This window comes from Syngnathoides biaculeatus, chromosome 22 (genome assembly GCF_019802595.1).
Source record: "Syngnathoides biaculeatus isolate LvHL_M chromosome 22, ASM1980259v1, whole genome shotgun sequence".
NCBI lineage: Eukaryota > Metazoa > Chordata > Actinopteri > Syngnathiformes > Syngnathidae > Syngnathoides > Syngnathoides biaculeatus.
Window position 1 is genome coordinate 11,948,294 of NC_084661.1, and position 15,215 is coordinate 11,963,508.

At 46.3% G+C, this 15,215-nt stretch overlaps 2 protein-coding genes across 3 annotated transcripts in view; one reads left to right on the plus strand and one right to left on the minus strand.

Annotated features, from left to right (window-relative positions):
* ace (angiotensin I converting enzyme (peptidyl-dipeptidase A) 1) overlaps nt 1–4,505 on the minus strand; it is a 17,634-nt gene extending 13,129 nt beyond the window's left edge. Inside the window, exons 1-2 of one of the 2 annotated variants that reach the window (XM_061809547.1) lie at nt 3,820–4,505; nt 85–252 (exon numbers count right to left, since the gene is read on the minus strand). In XM_061809547.1, the coding sequence (XP_061665531.1) occupies nt 85–252; nt 3,820–4,041 (390 nt within the window). In that variant the 5' untranslated portion in view covers nt 4,042–4,505. The remainder of the gene's footprint in view (nt 1–84; nt 253–3,819) is intronic. The other variant, XM_061809548.1, reaches the window with a different exon arrangement.
* On the plus strand, nt 144–14,939 carry abi3b (ABI family, member 3b). The gene is made up of 7 exons (XM_061809553.1): nt 144–279; nt 3,315–3,481; nt 11,448–11,897; nt 12,715–12,882; nt 13,005–13,184; nt 13,276–13,346; nt 13,688–14,939. Exons 3-7 carry the CDS (start codon nt 11,763–11,765, stop codon nt 14,295–14,297), a joined length of 1,164 nt encoding a protein of 387 aa, XP_061665537.1. The 5' UTR covers nt 144–279; nt 3,315–3,481; nt 11,448–11,762; the 3' UTR covers nt 14,298–14,939.
* The last annotated feature ends 276 nt before the right edge of the window (nt 14,940–15,215 follow it).

The following is a 15,215-nucleotide window of genomic DNA, read 5'->3' on the forward strand; positions in this document are numbered from 1 at the left end:
CTGCGTACACACAGGAAATCAGAGGGTCAGTCATTCTATGAGAGGAGTAACAGGAGAGCTGACTGGAGACCATTCGAGACGAACCTCTTCTCTCTCTTCTGGAGGCAGGTTGGCGGCTCCGAGGACCAAGACTTTGCTCATCAGTTTCTTATCTCTGGGGTCTAGCGTGTCAAGCAAGTCGCGAGTAAACACCTGCTTGGCCTTGAGACCCCAGGCCTCGGTGAAGGCCTGCTCCTCCAAGGATGCGGTGACCTAAACACACCGGGAGGCACACACGCGGTATAATATCAAGTACAGGATGGGTGGGAAAAGTCCGTTCTGGGTTCCTTTTGCCTACCGCGAGACTTCTTTTTTGGTAGCTTGCAGCAACAGTTGGTTCCCCCTGTAAAATCCGTGACTAGCCCTCCGAATATTCAGTGATTCACTTACTTGACAATATCACAAGGAAAGTATTTGACTGTCGCAGAAAACTTTGGTTTATTGAGATTGTTATGAATATTTTACTATACACGCTTGCCGTAAATTCCGGCCTACAAGTCGCGACTTTTTTCACACGCTTTCAACTCTGCGGTTTATGCGGTGATGCGGCGCTAGTGTTAGCGCACCTGGTTATAAGCTTCGGTACACAGAAAAAGTTTAACGCTAGCCCTGTGCTAACACTAGCACTGTGCTAATGCTAGCCCCACACTAATGCTAGAGCTGCGCTCGCATTAAACTCTTTCTCCTCTTCTTCTTTCCTCTCAAATAGTATTAGTGCTCCGCTAGCGTTAGAGCACCTGGTTATAAGCCTCGGTACACCGAAAGAGTTTAACACTAGCGCTGCGCTAATGCTAGCCCCGTGCTAACGCTAGCGTTAAACTCTATACTGAGGCTTATAACCAGGTGCGCTCTGTATTTGTATGGAATTACGGTACTATAAAGTCTTCGCGTATGGAAAAGAACAGCTACAATTTATTGAACGCTGAGAGAACAGTAAAACAGAAAAAGCACATTCACGCAGGAGCTGCTGTCAACCACTGCTCACATCCATAAAATCACACACAGGCTCGCCCATGTCACGTGCAACCCCACCAAGCCCCGCCTCTTAAAGGCTTTTTTTTCCCTTTTTTTTTTACGTGTTCAAATATGTTAAAATGTGTTTAAAACTGTGTTCTAATAAGTTTAAATATGTTTAATTCATATAGGACGGCCTTGAATATTTTGTGTGTGTTTTAAAAGGGTTTTCACCTACACTATTGTGTAATGTATTGATCTGGAAAGTACCCCCCACAATTTTTAGGGAAAAACTGATCCAATGACCCATGTTCCGATTTCATAACCTTCACATAATTTGCTTTGAATTGATGACAAAAAATAAAACAGATTTTCACTTCTGCTTCTCCAGAAAACGGATTGCTGTTGCTCAAGGAGCTCGGCCAGGTGCAATACTTCAATTCCCTCCCAAATTCTCACGAGACCGTTACGCTGTAGTTTCCCATGCTGTTTCCTTTTTTTTTTTTTTTTTTTTGTGCCAAAGAAATGTTTCGCTATGTTGCAACCCCTCACGTTTTGCTCAAGGTCAAACGCGACCAACATTGACCGGGCCGCTCACAAAACAGGGAAAAATATTTGCACACACGCTGTGATTAAGCTGCGCCGGCGCTTCTTTCCAGCCAGCTCGTGTTTCTGTTGTGAGCGCTCTTATCTGCGGTTTTCTCAGCACACGGCAGGAGGAAAAAGCGGTGACGCCTTAGTTGAAGCATTAACTCCAACCTTTGTGCACTTCCCCTCCATCTCTGTCTCTTTTTTTTTTTCTTAATCACTTTTTTTCCCCAACTGGCCTCTATCCAGCTATGCCAGCACATTGTCTTTCGAGATAGGACAGTAAAAAAAAAAAAAAAAAACACCTTGGGTTTGTCCAACAAGTCTCCCTAAAAGGCTCCTTTTGCTGCTACTTCTGTTTGAGCCAATTTTGTGTCCATTTTGTCCATGTATGGCTAAGAACGCCCCCTTTCCACTGATTGGTTGGCTCCATTTTATGTTGACATCGCTGGCTCGGGCGCGGAGAGGCAGCCGTAAACCTTCCCGAGTGATGTAGATAAGCCAGAGAAATTTAAATATTTTACAGTATATTTCAAGCCACTCAGATTGGGGGGGGGGGGGGGAGATGTCCGGTACTGCTAAATCTCATATTTCACGTTTACAGAATGTCATGTAACATTTGCAAACAACTTGAAGTTTATTTTTTTATTTTAAGAATTGCCCACTATCTGGCAAAGTGTTGCATGCTGTGAAGTGAGCTGAGTCACTTGTATCTTAAGGCAACACCCTGTAATTATACGTTAATAACTAAGGGTTATACTTTGAAATTGTGGTCAACTGCACTGAAGCAGACTGACAGTTGTTTCTAATATTTTGACTTTTGCAAAGAAGGAAACCACGTAATGCAGTGTGCAGTACGTAACATTTTTCAAATGAATAATCTCCCTGTCTTAATTTGGCACACAAAATTGTGCATTCCTGTCTAATAGGCAGAATTTTTAATACAGCACTTGTAATGACTCTTATTACATTCTTGAGGTGTACCTAATGGAGTGGCTGCTGGGTTTATGTCGCAATCAAGTGCAATCTGTTTAATCAAGTAAAATTCATGCAGATTACGCATCTGAACTTTTTGTCTCTTTTTGATGAATAAATTTAAAATTATTACCCCTCCATCATTGGGGTGTGTATTTCCAGACCACCCCAGCAATACCATTTTCCACCTCTTCCATTTCCATTAACGTCTTTAAACGCACTTTTAAAATATATATATTGTATAAAAAAATGGAATCTTTGCTGTAGAGCACAGGTGTCAAACTCAAGGCCCGGGGGCCAGATCCGGCCCACCGCATGGTTTTATGTGGCCCGCGAAGGCAAATTACATGTATAAATTTCCATGATTTTTGTTCAAATCTGTACCAAAATTTCAAATCGTCATATCATAAATGATAACGTTGAGATATTACAAGTTGTTGTCGATTTTTGGCACAGGAAAGTACTCCATAAAACCTACTGTAAACAGTCAATTAACTATTGCAATATTCTTTGGCGCACCATTGTATTGCAGTCCTTTTAAATATCCCTTGATATCTTCTATCATTTATTTATTTCCTTTTAATATCTTTGTATTCTGTCGCCAAGCAGAACCTCGTTTGTCCCGAAACCAAAATCTGGTCACCGACGCCGCAGCCATGACACCCTTTGCGCTCTACTCGTCGTCGATGTAGTCTACATGCTTGCAATCTACATAACTGCGGCTTATTATTAATGCTTTGATCCGTTCTACTTTCCAGTTCATCGAGAGGAGCGGAACACATTCTGCCGCCTGACCCTGTTGTCAGCTCGGGCGCCGCGGGGTGTGGGGGGGCTGCCTCTACACCTGTTCTCCAACCCTGGATGCGATCGAGAAGTCCCGTCGAGACAGCTGTACAAGCACGGACCTCACAATAAAAGCCTGAGAGTAAGTCCTTATTATAATAATTATTATTATCATCTTTAATGTCGCTATTCAAATCTTCCTTGGCAACTCTTTGGTTTCTTCAGCGCGTGCCTCTGCTCCTTAACGCAAATGTTCCAAGTCGCTGCGCTTCTACCGTCGATGTCATGACTTTAAAAAGCTGCCGCAGCAAATATGAACCATCTGTTAATAACTGTATTATGACACACGTCTTCCTTCATGTGCGCCCAAGATGGCCGGGCATCATATAATTCTCCTGATCCAGCCGCGCTCACTTTGCACGCACCGGATTGTTCAAAGGTGCCAGTCGAAGCCAACAAATGGCGACTGGATACTCTTACCTGCAGCTGAGCGTTGTGCTCCGTCAGGTTGGTGTTGTAGTCCCAGCTGGCCGACACGCTGTAGAAGAAAACCTGCTCGGCGGTGCTGTTGTAGTCGCCGAGGAACTTCACGGCGTCGGCCGTCGTGTTGGAATATTCCCCCGGCAGCCAGCCGGTCGGCAGAGCCGCGCCGGGCCGCGCCACTTGCAGCACGAGCGCAAGCGACCACGCAAACTTGTCCATGTCGGCCTCCCGTCGAAAAGAGTGTAAATAAGAGGAGGGGGGGGGGGGGGGACAAAAAAAAAGTTGGGAGGAAAATGTGGAAAAAATGAAGAGGACAACTTCCTTCAGTGGCCTGAAGATCCTCTCCTAGGACTGGTCACCAAAGCTCAGCAAGCGTCTTTTAAAGTCGCAGCTTGAGCCAGCCCACACGCCTCTGCAGCCCGCGTTCGCACCCGTTTACAATCCTCAACGTAGTCCCCACCCTTCCTCACACCAACGCCTTGCTTGTTCCGTCTCTCCTCCGGCGGGGCAGCATCAGCATCTGGAGTCCGATCCCCGAGCGAACGGCGATACGGCAGGCTGCGGGGAGATAAGATAGAGCGTGACACGGCGGGCGAGCGGGGAAGAGACCGGTCAGCGCCTGCCTGACCGGCAACGGGAGGGACTCGGCGTACTTCGCTCTCTGGCGCTTCTCTCAGCGCAAACACGCACACGAGAGCGCTGCTGGTAGGGGGGGAGAAGTGGAAGGACGGGGGGGGGGGGTGTGGGGGGGAGAAAGGGGAGCGCAGACATGGGAGGGGGCGGTGGCATCGGGAGCAGAGGTTTGGGGAAATGACAGAAGTCGCAAACGCCAAAACGTCACTTTGAATTTCACATTTCTATTGAATTCTATTGAACATCTGGATGTTTGCCAGATTTGACAAAAAAATCAATTGAAAAATATACAATGTCGCTCAAAGGATTGGTGTCACCTAGAAATGTCCTTGTTTCTCAAAGAAAAAGCACTTGTAGTGTGCACCAAAAAAAAATGGCTACACACCTCCTGATTCAAACGCCAGCTGCTGTCAAGAAATGAGAACCAGATGAACTCAACTTTTTGTTTTTTGTTTTTAATCTTTTCAAGAAGGGAAGTAAACAGGAAACCACTGAAAAAAAATGTCGCACAAAGTGTGCACACCTTTTCTACTGGAATTGCAGCTATGTTCAGAACGAACTCATCACATTTGAATTTACGTTGAATTGGTTTTGACTGCTGTTTGGAACGGGTCATATTTATTTTCTTCTCCGTAGCGTGCACGACTCTCACACAATATTCCAAAAATAATCTCCCGAGAGCTGGCTCAATGATTACTCTCGGAGTGATTATTTCTATTAATCTCCACGGGGATCATTCATTCTCCACGCGTGATACGCCACGCCAGCTCCGCCCGTATTCCCTCGTCCACGAACGTTGCCCGATTTGATTCATATCGCTGACGGCGGCGCCACGTGTCAGCGTTTCCTGGCCTTGACGATGGCGTGATTCCAATTCTCGTCAGCGTTTTGTTTAATTGCGCCGCGATTCATCACGAAGACATTTTGTCTTTGCGGCCAAGCGCCGATTCGTTGAGTAAAATTGAACTCTGCACCGCTTAAAATGAGAACAGATTCAAACTGAACCTGCGGATGTGTTCGCTCTCTTTCGGGGGGTGTCAAAGCGGTCAAGTTATTATCATATTCCATCGTCTTATCTTTGGATTGAATACACACTGCACATCCTTCCTGTTAGATGCGCGTAAAGATACATACGTTTTATAGCTTCTATAGCGCACGTTTAAAAGATAAGCCGTATCTGACGATGTTTACGGAGACACTTGAACCTTCAAAATGGCGACTTATTGACAGAGTGTGTTCTACGTGACTGATAAGGCGATATTAATCTGATAAAATAGTAAATCAGGGAAGTTGTAGTTATTTACTTTTTCACGGTTTGTGTTTGAAGGCGGGATCACGCGCAAATGTTTAATTGATTCACTCTACAAACGTGCCGCGATGCGTTCAACGGAGCCATCTGGGTTTGACGTTTGGGAACGGCGCAACAGGCGGGAAGCGATAAAAGTTTGGTGATAAAACTTTATCTGTCCGTTGACAACAAAGCGTAAACTTGCCTGCTGTATTTTCCGCGTGTGCGCGCGCGTTTGTGCGGGTGCGCCTCGGCCCGCGTTTGCCCCCGCAGCCTTCTAATCCCCAAATCATGGAACGCGGCTTCCCCGCCGTAATGGAATTCTGTGAGGTGTGACGCGACCCTGATAGCCTCGAAAAAGCCAATCTCAGGTGGGAGTCGCATGCCGCTGGGCCCGTCCCGTGCGTTAGATTGAGGCCGCGTGTCGCCAGACGTCAGTCGCATCGTTTTGATGAGAACGGATGTCGGTTTATGGCCTGCTTTGTCATTTTTATTCTTTTTATTTTATCCCGACATTTTCTTTTGCAAAGTTAGCCAATTGCAGGGCACGTGCGTATCAAAACCAGTCAAAATCATATTCAACCCGAAGGACTTAGTGTCATTTCCGGCCTACAAGCCGCGACTTTTTTCACACCCCTGCGGTTTATGCGGTGATGCAGTTAATTTGTGCAATTTTTATAACGGCCGCAAATAGGGTACTCGAGCGGAAAAGGTAAGAACAAGACCGGTGGAATATATGTGCCGAGGGAGGGACTTTTACCGTGTTGCTGTAGTGTGTTGCTGCTGTGTTACTGGCGTGTCTCAGTGATATTTACCTGTAAGTTTTATTTTATTTATTTTAACCAGCTCTGTTAGTGCTAGCTAGCGTGGTGCTAGCAATAGCACTGTGCTAGCGTGTTGCTGCTGCGTTACTGGCGCGTCTCAGTGATATTTATCAGTAAGTTTTATTTTATTTATTTTAACCAGCTCTGTTAATGCTAGCTAGCGCGGCGCTAGCAATAACGTTAGGGCTAGCGTTAGCACAAGCATTAGCACTAGCATTAGTACTCCGCTAGCGCCGTGCTCGAGTTAAACTCTTTCTGTGTACCGTCTGTCTTTGCAAATATCTCGTTTGAATGTGAGTTTCAATGAGGGCACTTGCGGCTTTTACACAGCTGTGCCGTATGTATGTACCAAATGGTATTTCCTTTACAAATTTACTCGGTGAGGCTTATAACCAGGTGCCCGCTGTAGGCCGGGAATTACGGTAATTAGTCTTTCGAGGCTTGATTTTATATTCCCATTAAATAGAAAAGAGCCTAGCTAGTTATGCAGTAATGCAGTTCTGGTACTAGTTCTAGTTCTGTCGTTTATACAGTGTATCAGTTATTCGTGACTGTGAAATATCATAAATTCAAAGATTCTTATCTTCGTTCATCTGTCCATCCCAATCCACGACATGGAAGTAGGTACAAATAATCTGTGTATCTAGTTACCGTTCTACGTTCTGGATTCAATAGCCGCGATCCTACTTCTGAGGCGGGTTGCAAAATCCTCGCCCAAGGGCGTTAGTTTATCGCGGAGGATTTGTTCAAATTGCTGCTGGTTAAAAGAACTTCATTGGGGTGAGGTTTTGATGGCAGTGGCGGCCTTTCCGTTCCTTGTTGACTTGTCCGTGAATGTTGTAATCCACTTTATGGGGAGTTCGATGGTGTCATAAAAGAAGGTCAACATCTTATCGCGCGGGTCTCTCGTGTTAGACGGCAAAAGAAGACGGATTAAACTCCTGACCTCTTCTATTGCCAAATCCCGATGTGAAGGGAGCTCTTCTTCGCCGCGTCCTCTGGAAAGTCGAGTCAAAGTTTCGTAAAACCGCGAGACGACCAACGTGCGGCTTGTGTAACGTTATTCGTCGTCATCCAATCGGCATCGATCATCATTCCCCATTGAAATGAATGGAGGTGCTCTTAATCCAGAGGCGTCAAAATCATTTTTTATCACAGCCCGTATCGTAGTTATGGTTTCCCTCGGAGGGCCGTTATGGATGGGACTGTAAAAATCTTTCATCGCATCGTCATATTTACATATCGAAATTTATTGAGTAGTTTTGACATCAGAAATCAAAGTGTACTGGCTTTTTCAATTATCGTTGATGCTATGTAACGCAAAAATGCTCGAAATATCTCAATGGTATCATTGATGATATAGCAATATATATATATATATAGTAAGGTCACTGATGGTGTAGTGGTACACACACCTGCCTTTGGTGGGGACAGCGTGGGATCGATTCCTGCTCAGCGATGGTGTCAATATCTGCCCTGCGAGTGACTGGCGACCAGTTCAGGGCGTGTTCCCCTTTTGCCCGAAGCTTGCTTTCCCGCAACCCTTGTGAGGATAAGCGGCTTGGATAATGACATGACCTGATATCTTAACAAGAATCTTGCAAGTTGACACGCATGATTTGCCTTCGCGGGCCTCATTAAATCACGTGGTGGTCGGGATCTGGCCCCGGGCCTCGAGTTTGACATTAGTGCCTTAATCCGTCCCGAGCAAAATAGATGGATTTTCCCCCCAAAATTTTTTACATGTTGCTCATATTTGTTGCCGAAGAGAGGAAGGAAGCGTCATAAATGGGTAACAACGTCTTCACGCTGGGCCGACTGATGCACGTTGTCGCGTTCGAATCCAGCTAATCAATGAAGGGAGGAGAACCCACGACAGCATATTTTAGCGCTGATAGCGCTGTGTCATGTCCTCCTCATATTTCGCATCATAACGCAGCACACGTTCCTGTTTTTGAAGGCTCGAGCCGGCCGCTCGGCCCGCCGTCAACATTTTCCACAAGCGCGGCGTTTGCGAGTGCGAAGCGACGCGATGATTGATGGTTACCAGGCTCCGCTCGTGTATTTGCGGCTCTGACAGGGTTGACATCACGTCTGAGATCACAGCGCGTGACTAATATGCAAACGGTAAAAGATATTTCAAGCTTCGGGGAGAACTTCTGGATTCAAAAGAAACTATTTGAAGGTTCTCCAACGTCATTTCGGGCGGTCGAACGTCTCATCTGCTCGAGTTAAAAGGTTAACTTTGACGACGTTGATTTCTGAGAGGAGGAAGATAAGATAAGATTAGATTAGATCAGGGTGAAAAGACCCCTGACCCCACCCCCTAAAAAAAAAAAGGAACAAATGCCCAAGAGATGTTTTTCACCATTTAGTTTGATCTTTAGCCTCAGGATGAGTAGACGATAGGAGACCGGGGGTCAATTTGGTTAAAGTTTAAAGATAAAACTTGCTGTGATGGTGGCGCGATACTCAAAAACCAGCACGCTACCAGCGCTTGCTGTGCATGTTTACTAAAAACACTTAACAAGTTTCAAAATATGAAACATCCATGCCATTGACGAAATTTAATTTTTGACACCCCCCCCAAAAAAAAAAAACCTCCACTAAATAATAATGTTGGAAGACGAGACTCTAAAAAGAACACAACCGATCGTAATTCAGCACGATCAAATGATTTACAGCAATGGTGCTCACACTTTGATATTAAGTACTACATAAACTATCCGTTCATCCATTTTCTTAGCCGCTTATCCTCACAAGGGTAACTCGTGCTGGAGCCTATCCCAGCTGTCAACGGGCAGGAGGCGGGATACGCCCTGAACTGGTTGCCAGCCAATCACAGGGCACATAGACACAAACAGTCACACTCATGATCACACCTCGGGGCAATTTTTAATGTGTCCAATTAATGTTGCATTTTTTTGGGATGTGGGAGGAAACCGGAGTGCCCGGAGAAAACGCACGCAGGCACGGGGGAGAACGTGCAAACTCCACCCGGGCGAAGCCGGGATCAAACCCGGGACCTTAGAACTGTGAGGCCAACGCTTTACCAGCTGAGGTCACTGTGCCAGCCTATTCAATACATCAAATAGTTTATTTAATCAAGCAAAAAAGTATTATTATTTATAATTCAGTCAAATAATTTGAAAAATCCAACATGCATGACCGGTTTTAAAATGTATTTTATTATGTACAGTAAATCAATTATTTAATGCGATAAATGAATAATAAATACATTTGTTTTTATTTACCAACTTTGGAGGAGAAAAAAATATATAATGATGATGATGATAATGCATGCTTTACCAGCCTTATATAAACTATATTTCCTATTATTGTAAGACGGTGTAACATTCAAAGATACAAACTGTAGGAAAATATAAAATAGTAAATACTCATTACATATTTCATAATGTAACACTCGAAATGCGACAAGCTACAAATGACAAAAAAAAAAAAAAAACAACTTCCAGAACAGCTGAAGTTTATGATGCGTTCACCAGAGCCTCATTAAAGTTTGACGTTGTGTAGGTTTCTGATCACAAATATGCACGACTAATAACAACAAAACATTATTTTATTACTTAAAAATCAACTTACCTTGGAGAAGATTAAAAAAGAAATAAATGTGCGATGCAACAGGTTGGATAACTTTATAGAGAGGCTGCGTCGGCATCTGCATCCGAGCTGTGATTGGTGAGTCTGTGTTTGGGGGGGGTGTGGCTTAGGTCAAGAGAGGCTTTCCTTCTTTGTTCAACATTTGCATGCAACATTCAAAGAAGTCAGTCAACACAAAAAAAAGGCGAAATAAAAGCAGACTCCAACCTGAACCGAACACCATTGAACACCCGTGGCGCTGGTTCCGAGTCAACCAAACTTTTACTGCACTTTGTCACGTGGCTGCATTCGGACCAGACGCCAAAATAGTCAGCTGATAACCTCGCGCGTGGGCGCGTCTTTCCGTCGGGGCCGACGCTGTGTTTTTATTTGATCGTATTTTCAGATGAGCGGCGCTGCTGCTGCCGTCCGACTGTCGTGGAATCTTATTTTAAGCCGCGCAGTAAAAACGGCCAAAGAGCCACAGTGACACATCGACACGCTTCTGCTGTGCTGTAATTAGGGATGTCGTGCGCGTCCGAGTGTTTAAACGGGATTTCCTGGAAAACGTGATGTTTTGACTGCAACGTCGTTATGCAACCGCGTTCCGCCGCTGCAGCTCCTCTGCAGGATGCAGAAATCAAATTGAATAAATGCGCTACTGGTGGATTTTTTTGTCTCCATATTTTCCATCGTGGCATATCATAGCAGTCTCGGTGATGACAATTAATATCTGAGCAGGATCAAGTTGCGATTGCTATGATTGTTATGTATCATTAGTGTGCCGTGAGCGCTCTTCAGGTGTGCTGTCCAATTTTATGTAATTGCTTGAAAAAAAAAACATTTATTCCAAGAAATAATGTCTCTTTATTCATCTATTTATGCCAGTGAGTCACAATGACAGACAAAACAAAAAAAAAATCCTCTTCTATTAGATGGCAGGAAGTACATACAGTAATTAATTGATCCATTTTTGGTGACATTTACTTTTGTTGGTGTGCCGTGGGGTTTTTCAATCGTAAAATGTGTGCCTTGGCTCTATAAAGGTTGGAAATTACTGTGTTAGGCTATCCATTAATACCGCAAACAGGAAGGGGCACGGCGCGGATCCCTGGATCCTCAAAGTAAGTAAAAGTCGTAATCTATCACTAGAATTGCCGTTACTAGTACCGTTGCTATTATTTTTCATGTATTTAAATGTACATATATGTATATTTTTAAGCGTTTTTATTTATTTCTACCAGATCTAACATTGGTTACTATTCCGTCTGTCTTTTTAGGTTACACTGACCTCTAGTGGCCACGCTTCGCCAGTGACCCCAAACCTTGCCTCTTCTGTGTCCTCACTCTCTGGTGCTCTCTCACCTGCTGCTGCAGCTTTTTGTTCCGTGTATGATAAACCCATAATCTGTCCTCCCCCCCCCCCCCCCCCCCAAAGTGAAAGTTGAGAGCGGAACAACAAAGTCAAAATCTCCACCTCCTCCCGCCCTCACACCTCAGAACCCCAGAACCAAAAACCCATCGTCCCTCCTTCAAGTAGCAGCATGAGCGAGTCTGCCGCGGCAAAGGATTTTTCAAAACGATTTTAAAGCACAATGGGGGACACGCAGAACCTTTCCCAGGTGATTTCCCAGATCTTCCAGGAGGCGCCGGCGGCCAGGAAGAACTTGATCGAGAACCAGGACAACCTGCGGCAAGTGGCAGACTACTGCGAAAACAACTATCTGCAGGTGACAAAACGACAAAAAAAACCTTTGCCACACGCTCATGTTGACTCAAGTATGCAGGATACTTCATTTGGTAGATGTCAATCGATATGTACATAATGATCCATGCGTTTTCTCTGCTGCTTATCCTCACGAGAGAGTGCTGGGGCCAATCCCGTCTGTCAACGGGCAGGAGATGAGGTACACAACTGGATGCCGGCCAATCGCAGGGCACATAGACACAAACAGTCTCACTCACAATCACACCTTGGGGCAATTTAGAGCGTCCAATTAATGTTATGTGTTTTTGGGATGTGGGAGGAAACCGGAGTGCCCGGAGAAAACCCACGCAGGCACGGGGAGAACATGCAAACTCCACACAGGCGGGGACGGGATCGAACCCGGGTCCTCAGAACTGTGAGGCCAACGCTTTAGCAGCTGATCCACCGTGCCGCCGTACATAATGTTGCTTTGTCTTAATTTATCACCCGCTGCCAACTGTAATATGGTATTAACAAATAGTAACTACAGTCACTGATGGTATATTGGTGGTGCGGGCAGCGTGGGATCGATTCCCGCTCAGTGATGGTGTATATATATATGCCCTGCGACTGACTGGCGACCAGTTCAGGGTGTCGTCCGCCTTTCGCCCGAAGCTAGCCGGGATAGGCTCCACCGTTCCCGCAGCCCTTGTGAGGATAAGCAGCTTCGATCATGACATGACAAATCGTAACTCGTGAAATTACAATAAATCCATCCACAAGTATGATAAATACTTGTGGATAAAACGGGAAGTGCGAGGTGCGCCCCCCGCCGGTTGATTTTGAGCGAAATCCGGCAGGCGGCCGACCCGGCGAAGGCGCTCCAGGAGGCCAAGACTTTGGCCACGCAGGCGCTGGCCAGCGTCGCCTATCAAATCAACGGCGCGGCCACTCTGCTGCTGCGGCTGCTGGACGCTCAGGCCGTGCAGGTCAAGCGCATGGAGTCCTCGGTCAACCTCATGTCGCTGGTGAGAACCGGAACCTCGTGCGAGGCGCTAGTTCTTTATTTCACTTTTTTTTTTTTTTTTTTTTTTTTTTTAAACCTGACTACTACTTGAGCGCCGAATACTTTTGCCACCTTTCGTTCCAGGCCGTTTGCATGCATTGCGAGAAAGTGTCCAGGAGAGAGATCAGCGCCTTCACGACCTCCAAAAACGTCGCGGCGGTCAAGCTTGTGGCGCCGCCCGCTTCGGGCAGGGAGCCGGCCAGGACATATTTGCGTTTGCCGATATCGTACTCCGTTTTAGACGCCACCGGCCACAGCTTCCAGGTTCCTCGGGCTTCGGGGTTTTTGCTTTGTTTTCCCAAGTCCCACCTTAAAGGTCAAATGTCAAGTGTCGTCCTCTGTCGCCGTCACGAAGGTCTCCCAGGAGCCCCTCAGGAGCAGGATGGGGACCGCTGACAGCGCGCAGGGCAACGAAGACGCCACCACGTATGGCCACGTGTATTTTTGTTTAATTCTATTCCCTTGACGAAAAAAAAAATCATCACATCTTGCACCAGACCGTCAATTTATTCGCGTACCTGTAAATACAAAATGACTTCATGATGAATAAATGCATAAATTAGTCCCCACAAAGAGTTTGAATGAACCAATTTGAGAAAAAAAAGGTGGCTCAATACATGTAACGGATGCCACAATAATTTTTGCTTATGTAAATGTTCGGTGGGTTGGATTAAGGATCGGGTCGGGCCACACGCGTGCCCGTCCGCCATGGCTGCACTTCCTGCTGTGGCTCCAACATTCTCATTTCCGGTTTGTTTTTGCCGTAGATGGAGCCAAGGCATTGCTGTCCCACTGCCGTCCGTCCCCGCCTTTCCCGCTGACTCCCACTTCTCCGATGACCTCCCACCTCCTCCTCAAGCTTCGATGGACGCCGGTTCATCTCGTCCGACCAATATGGACGCCGGGCTTCCCCCTCCGCCTTCCTCGACCTCACCAACATGTCTGCCACCACCACCTCCTCCGCCATCAAGCAACCTCTTTTCACCCGTCTCTCTTCCCCCTCCACCTCTTCCAGTTCCAGGAGTTGCTGGTGCTCTTCCCCCACCTCCTCCTGTAGCGGGAACAGTTCCTCCTCCTGTATTGGGAACAGATACCCTTCCCCCACCTCCTCCACCTGAACTGGGAACGACTCCCCTTCCCCCACCTCCTCCACCTCCACCTGGAGTGGGAACAGCTCCTCCATCTCCTCCTGTACTGGGAACGACTCCTTTTCCCCCACCTCCTCCACCACCACCACCAGTACTAGGAACAGCTCCCCTTCCCCCACCTCCTCCACTTGTGACGGGAGCAACCGTTCTCCCTCCAGCACCACCCACCGCCCCCTCCGGTGGTGCGCCACCGCCTCCCCCACCTCCACTGCCACCTCTTCTCCCTTAGCATCCATCCTTTGTTTCGTTTCTGTAGCCCTCGGCCACATTAAGGTCTCTGGTGGGCTCGCGACTATCCCATCTGACTTCAGGCTCGAACCCGGACTGATCACCATCACAATTGGAGACTATTCACATTCACCCCTATGGACAATTTTTAGTCTTCAGTGACCCCTAAACAAGCATATTTTTGGCACTGTGAGCGTTTGAGCAAAATGCAAGATACCCCACAGACTAGTGTAAAGCACCTTTGAGTTTCCTTCTGTCTGAATGGTGCAATACAAGTTTGACTTACTTTGACGTGGACTGGCATTAATAAAACACTTTGAAACATTTTAGGGTAAAAGCCTTACAGGGGTGGGATAGGTAAAATGTCATATAGCGGACATTACTATACATATCTGTGTATGCGTATCAAACTTTCTCATTTTAGCCGTTCACTCAAAGTCCACATTTCCCGCGCGTTATTCGCAAAAATGTGCAGCACTGTGAAAATAAAAGCGCTTATTTCAGTTTCGGCTCTCCGGGCCCCGTCGTACAGCACTCCCGACATGTTTCGACATCGTCCCCGGAACATTCCGAGCAAACAAGCTCAAACAGGGATTCCTCAGTTTTCCCCTCTTGGTTTCCTTCGCCCTTCACGGCGAGGTGGGCGTGTGTTTAGAAAGCATTCTACTCACCGAGAGTCCCAAAAAAAAAAAAAAAAAAATCAAACGTGACTGATAATACGCTCATTAATTGCCCATCTCAGCAAGTCGTGACCGTGCTTTGCGTTCAGCAGCGGCTGAACCAGAAGACAACTGGTCGTTATCGTGTAATAACTATTCATTAGCTTAGCAACACTTCATTAGTGTTCGAGTTCTATTCACTTAGCCATGAAATGTGAGAAGCCGCCCGATCGCGAGCTTTTATTAGCGCGTTTAACGCG

What these genes read in the sequence shown, in the direction of transcription:
- abi3b (XM_061809553.1), top strand. Translation starts at nt 11,763, where the DNA reads ATGGGGGACACGCAGAACCTTTCCCAGGTGATTTCCCAGATCTTCCAG. An exon ending in CGGTCAACCTCATGTCGCTG is followed by an intron (nt 12,883 to 13,004) that starts GTGAGAACCGGA and finishes CTTTCGTTCCAG; the next exon opens with GCCGTTTGCATGCATTGCGA. An exon ending in CCACCGGCCACAGCTTCCAG is followed by an intron (nt 13,185 to 13,275) that starts GTTCCTCGGGCT and finishes GCCGTCACGAAG; the next exon opens with GTCTCCCAGGAGCCCCTCAG.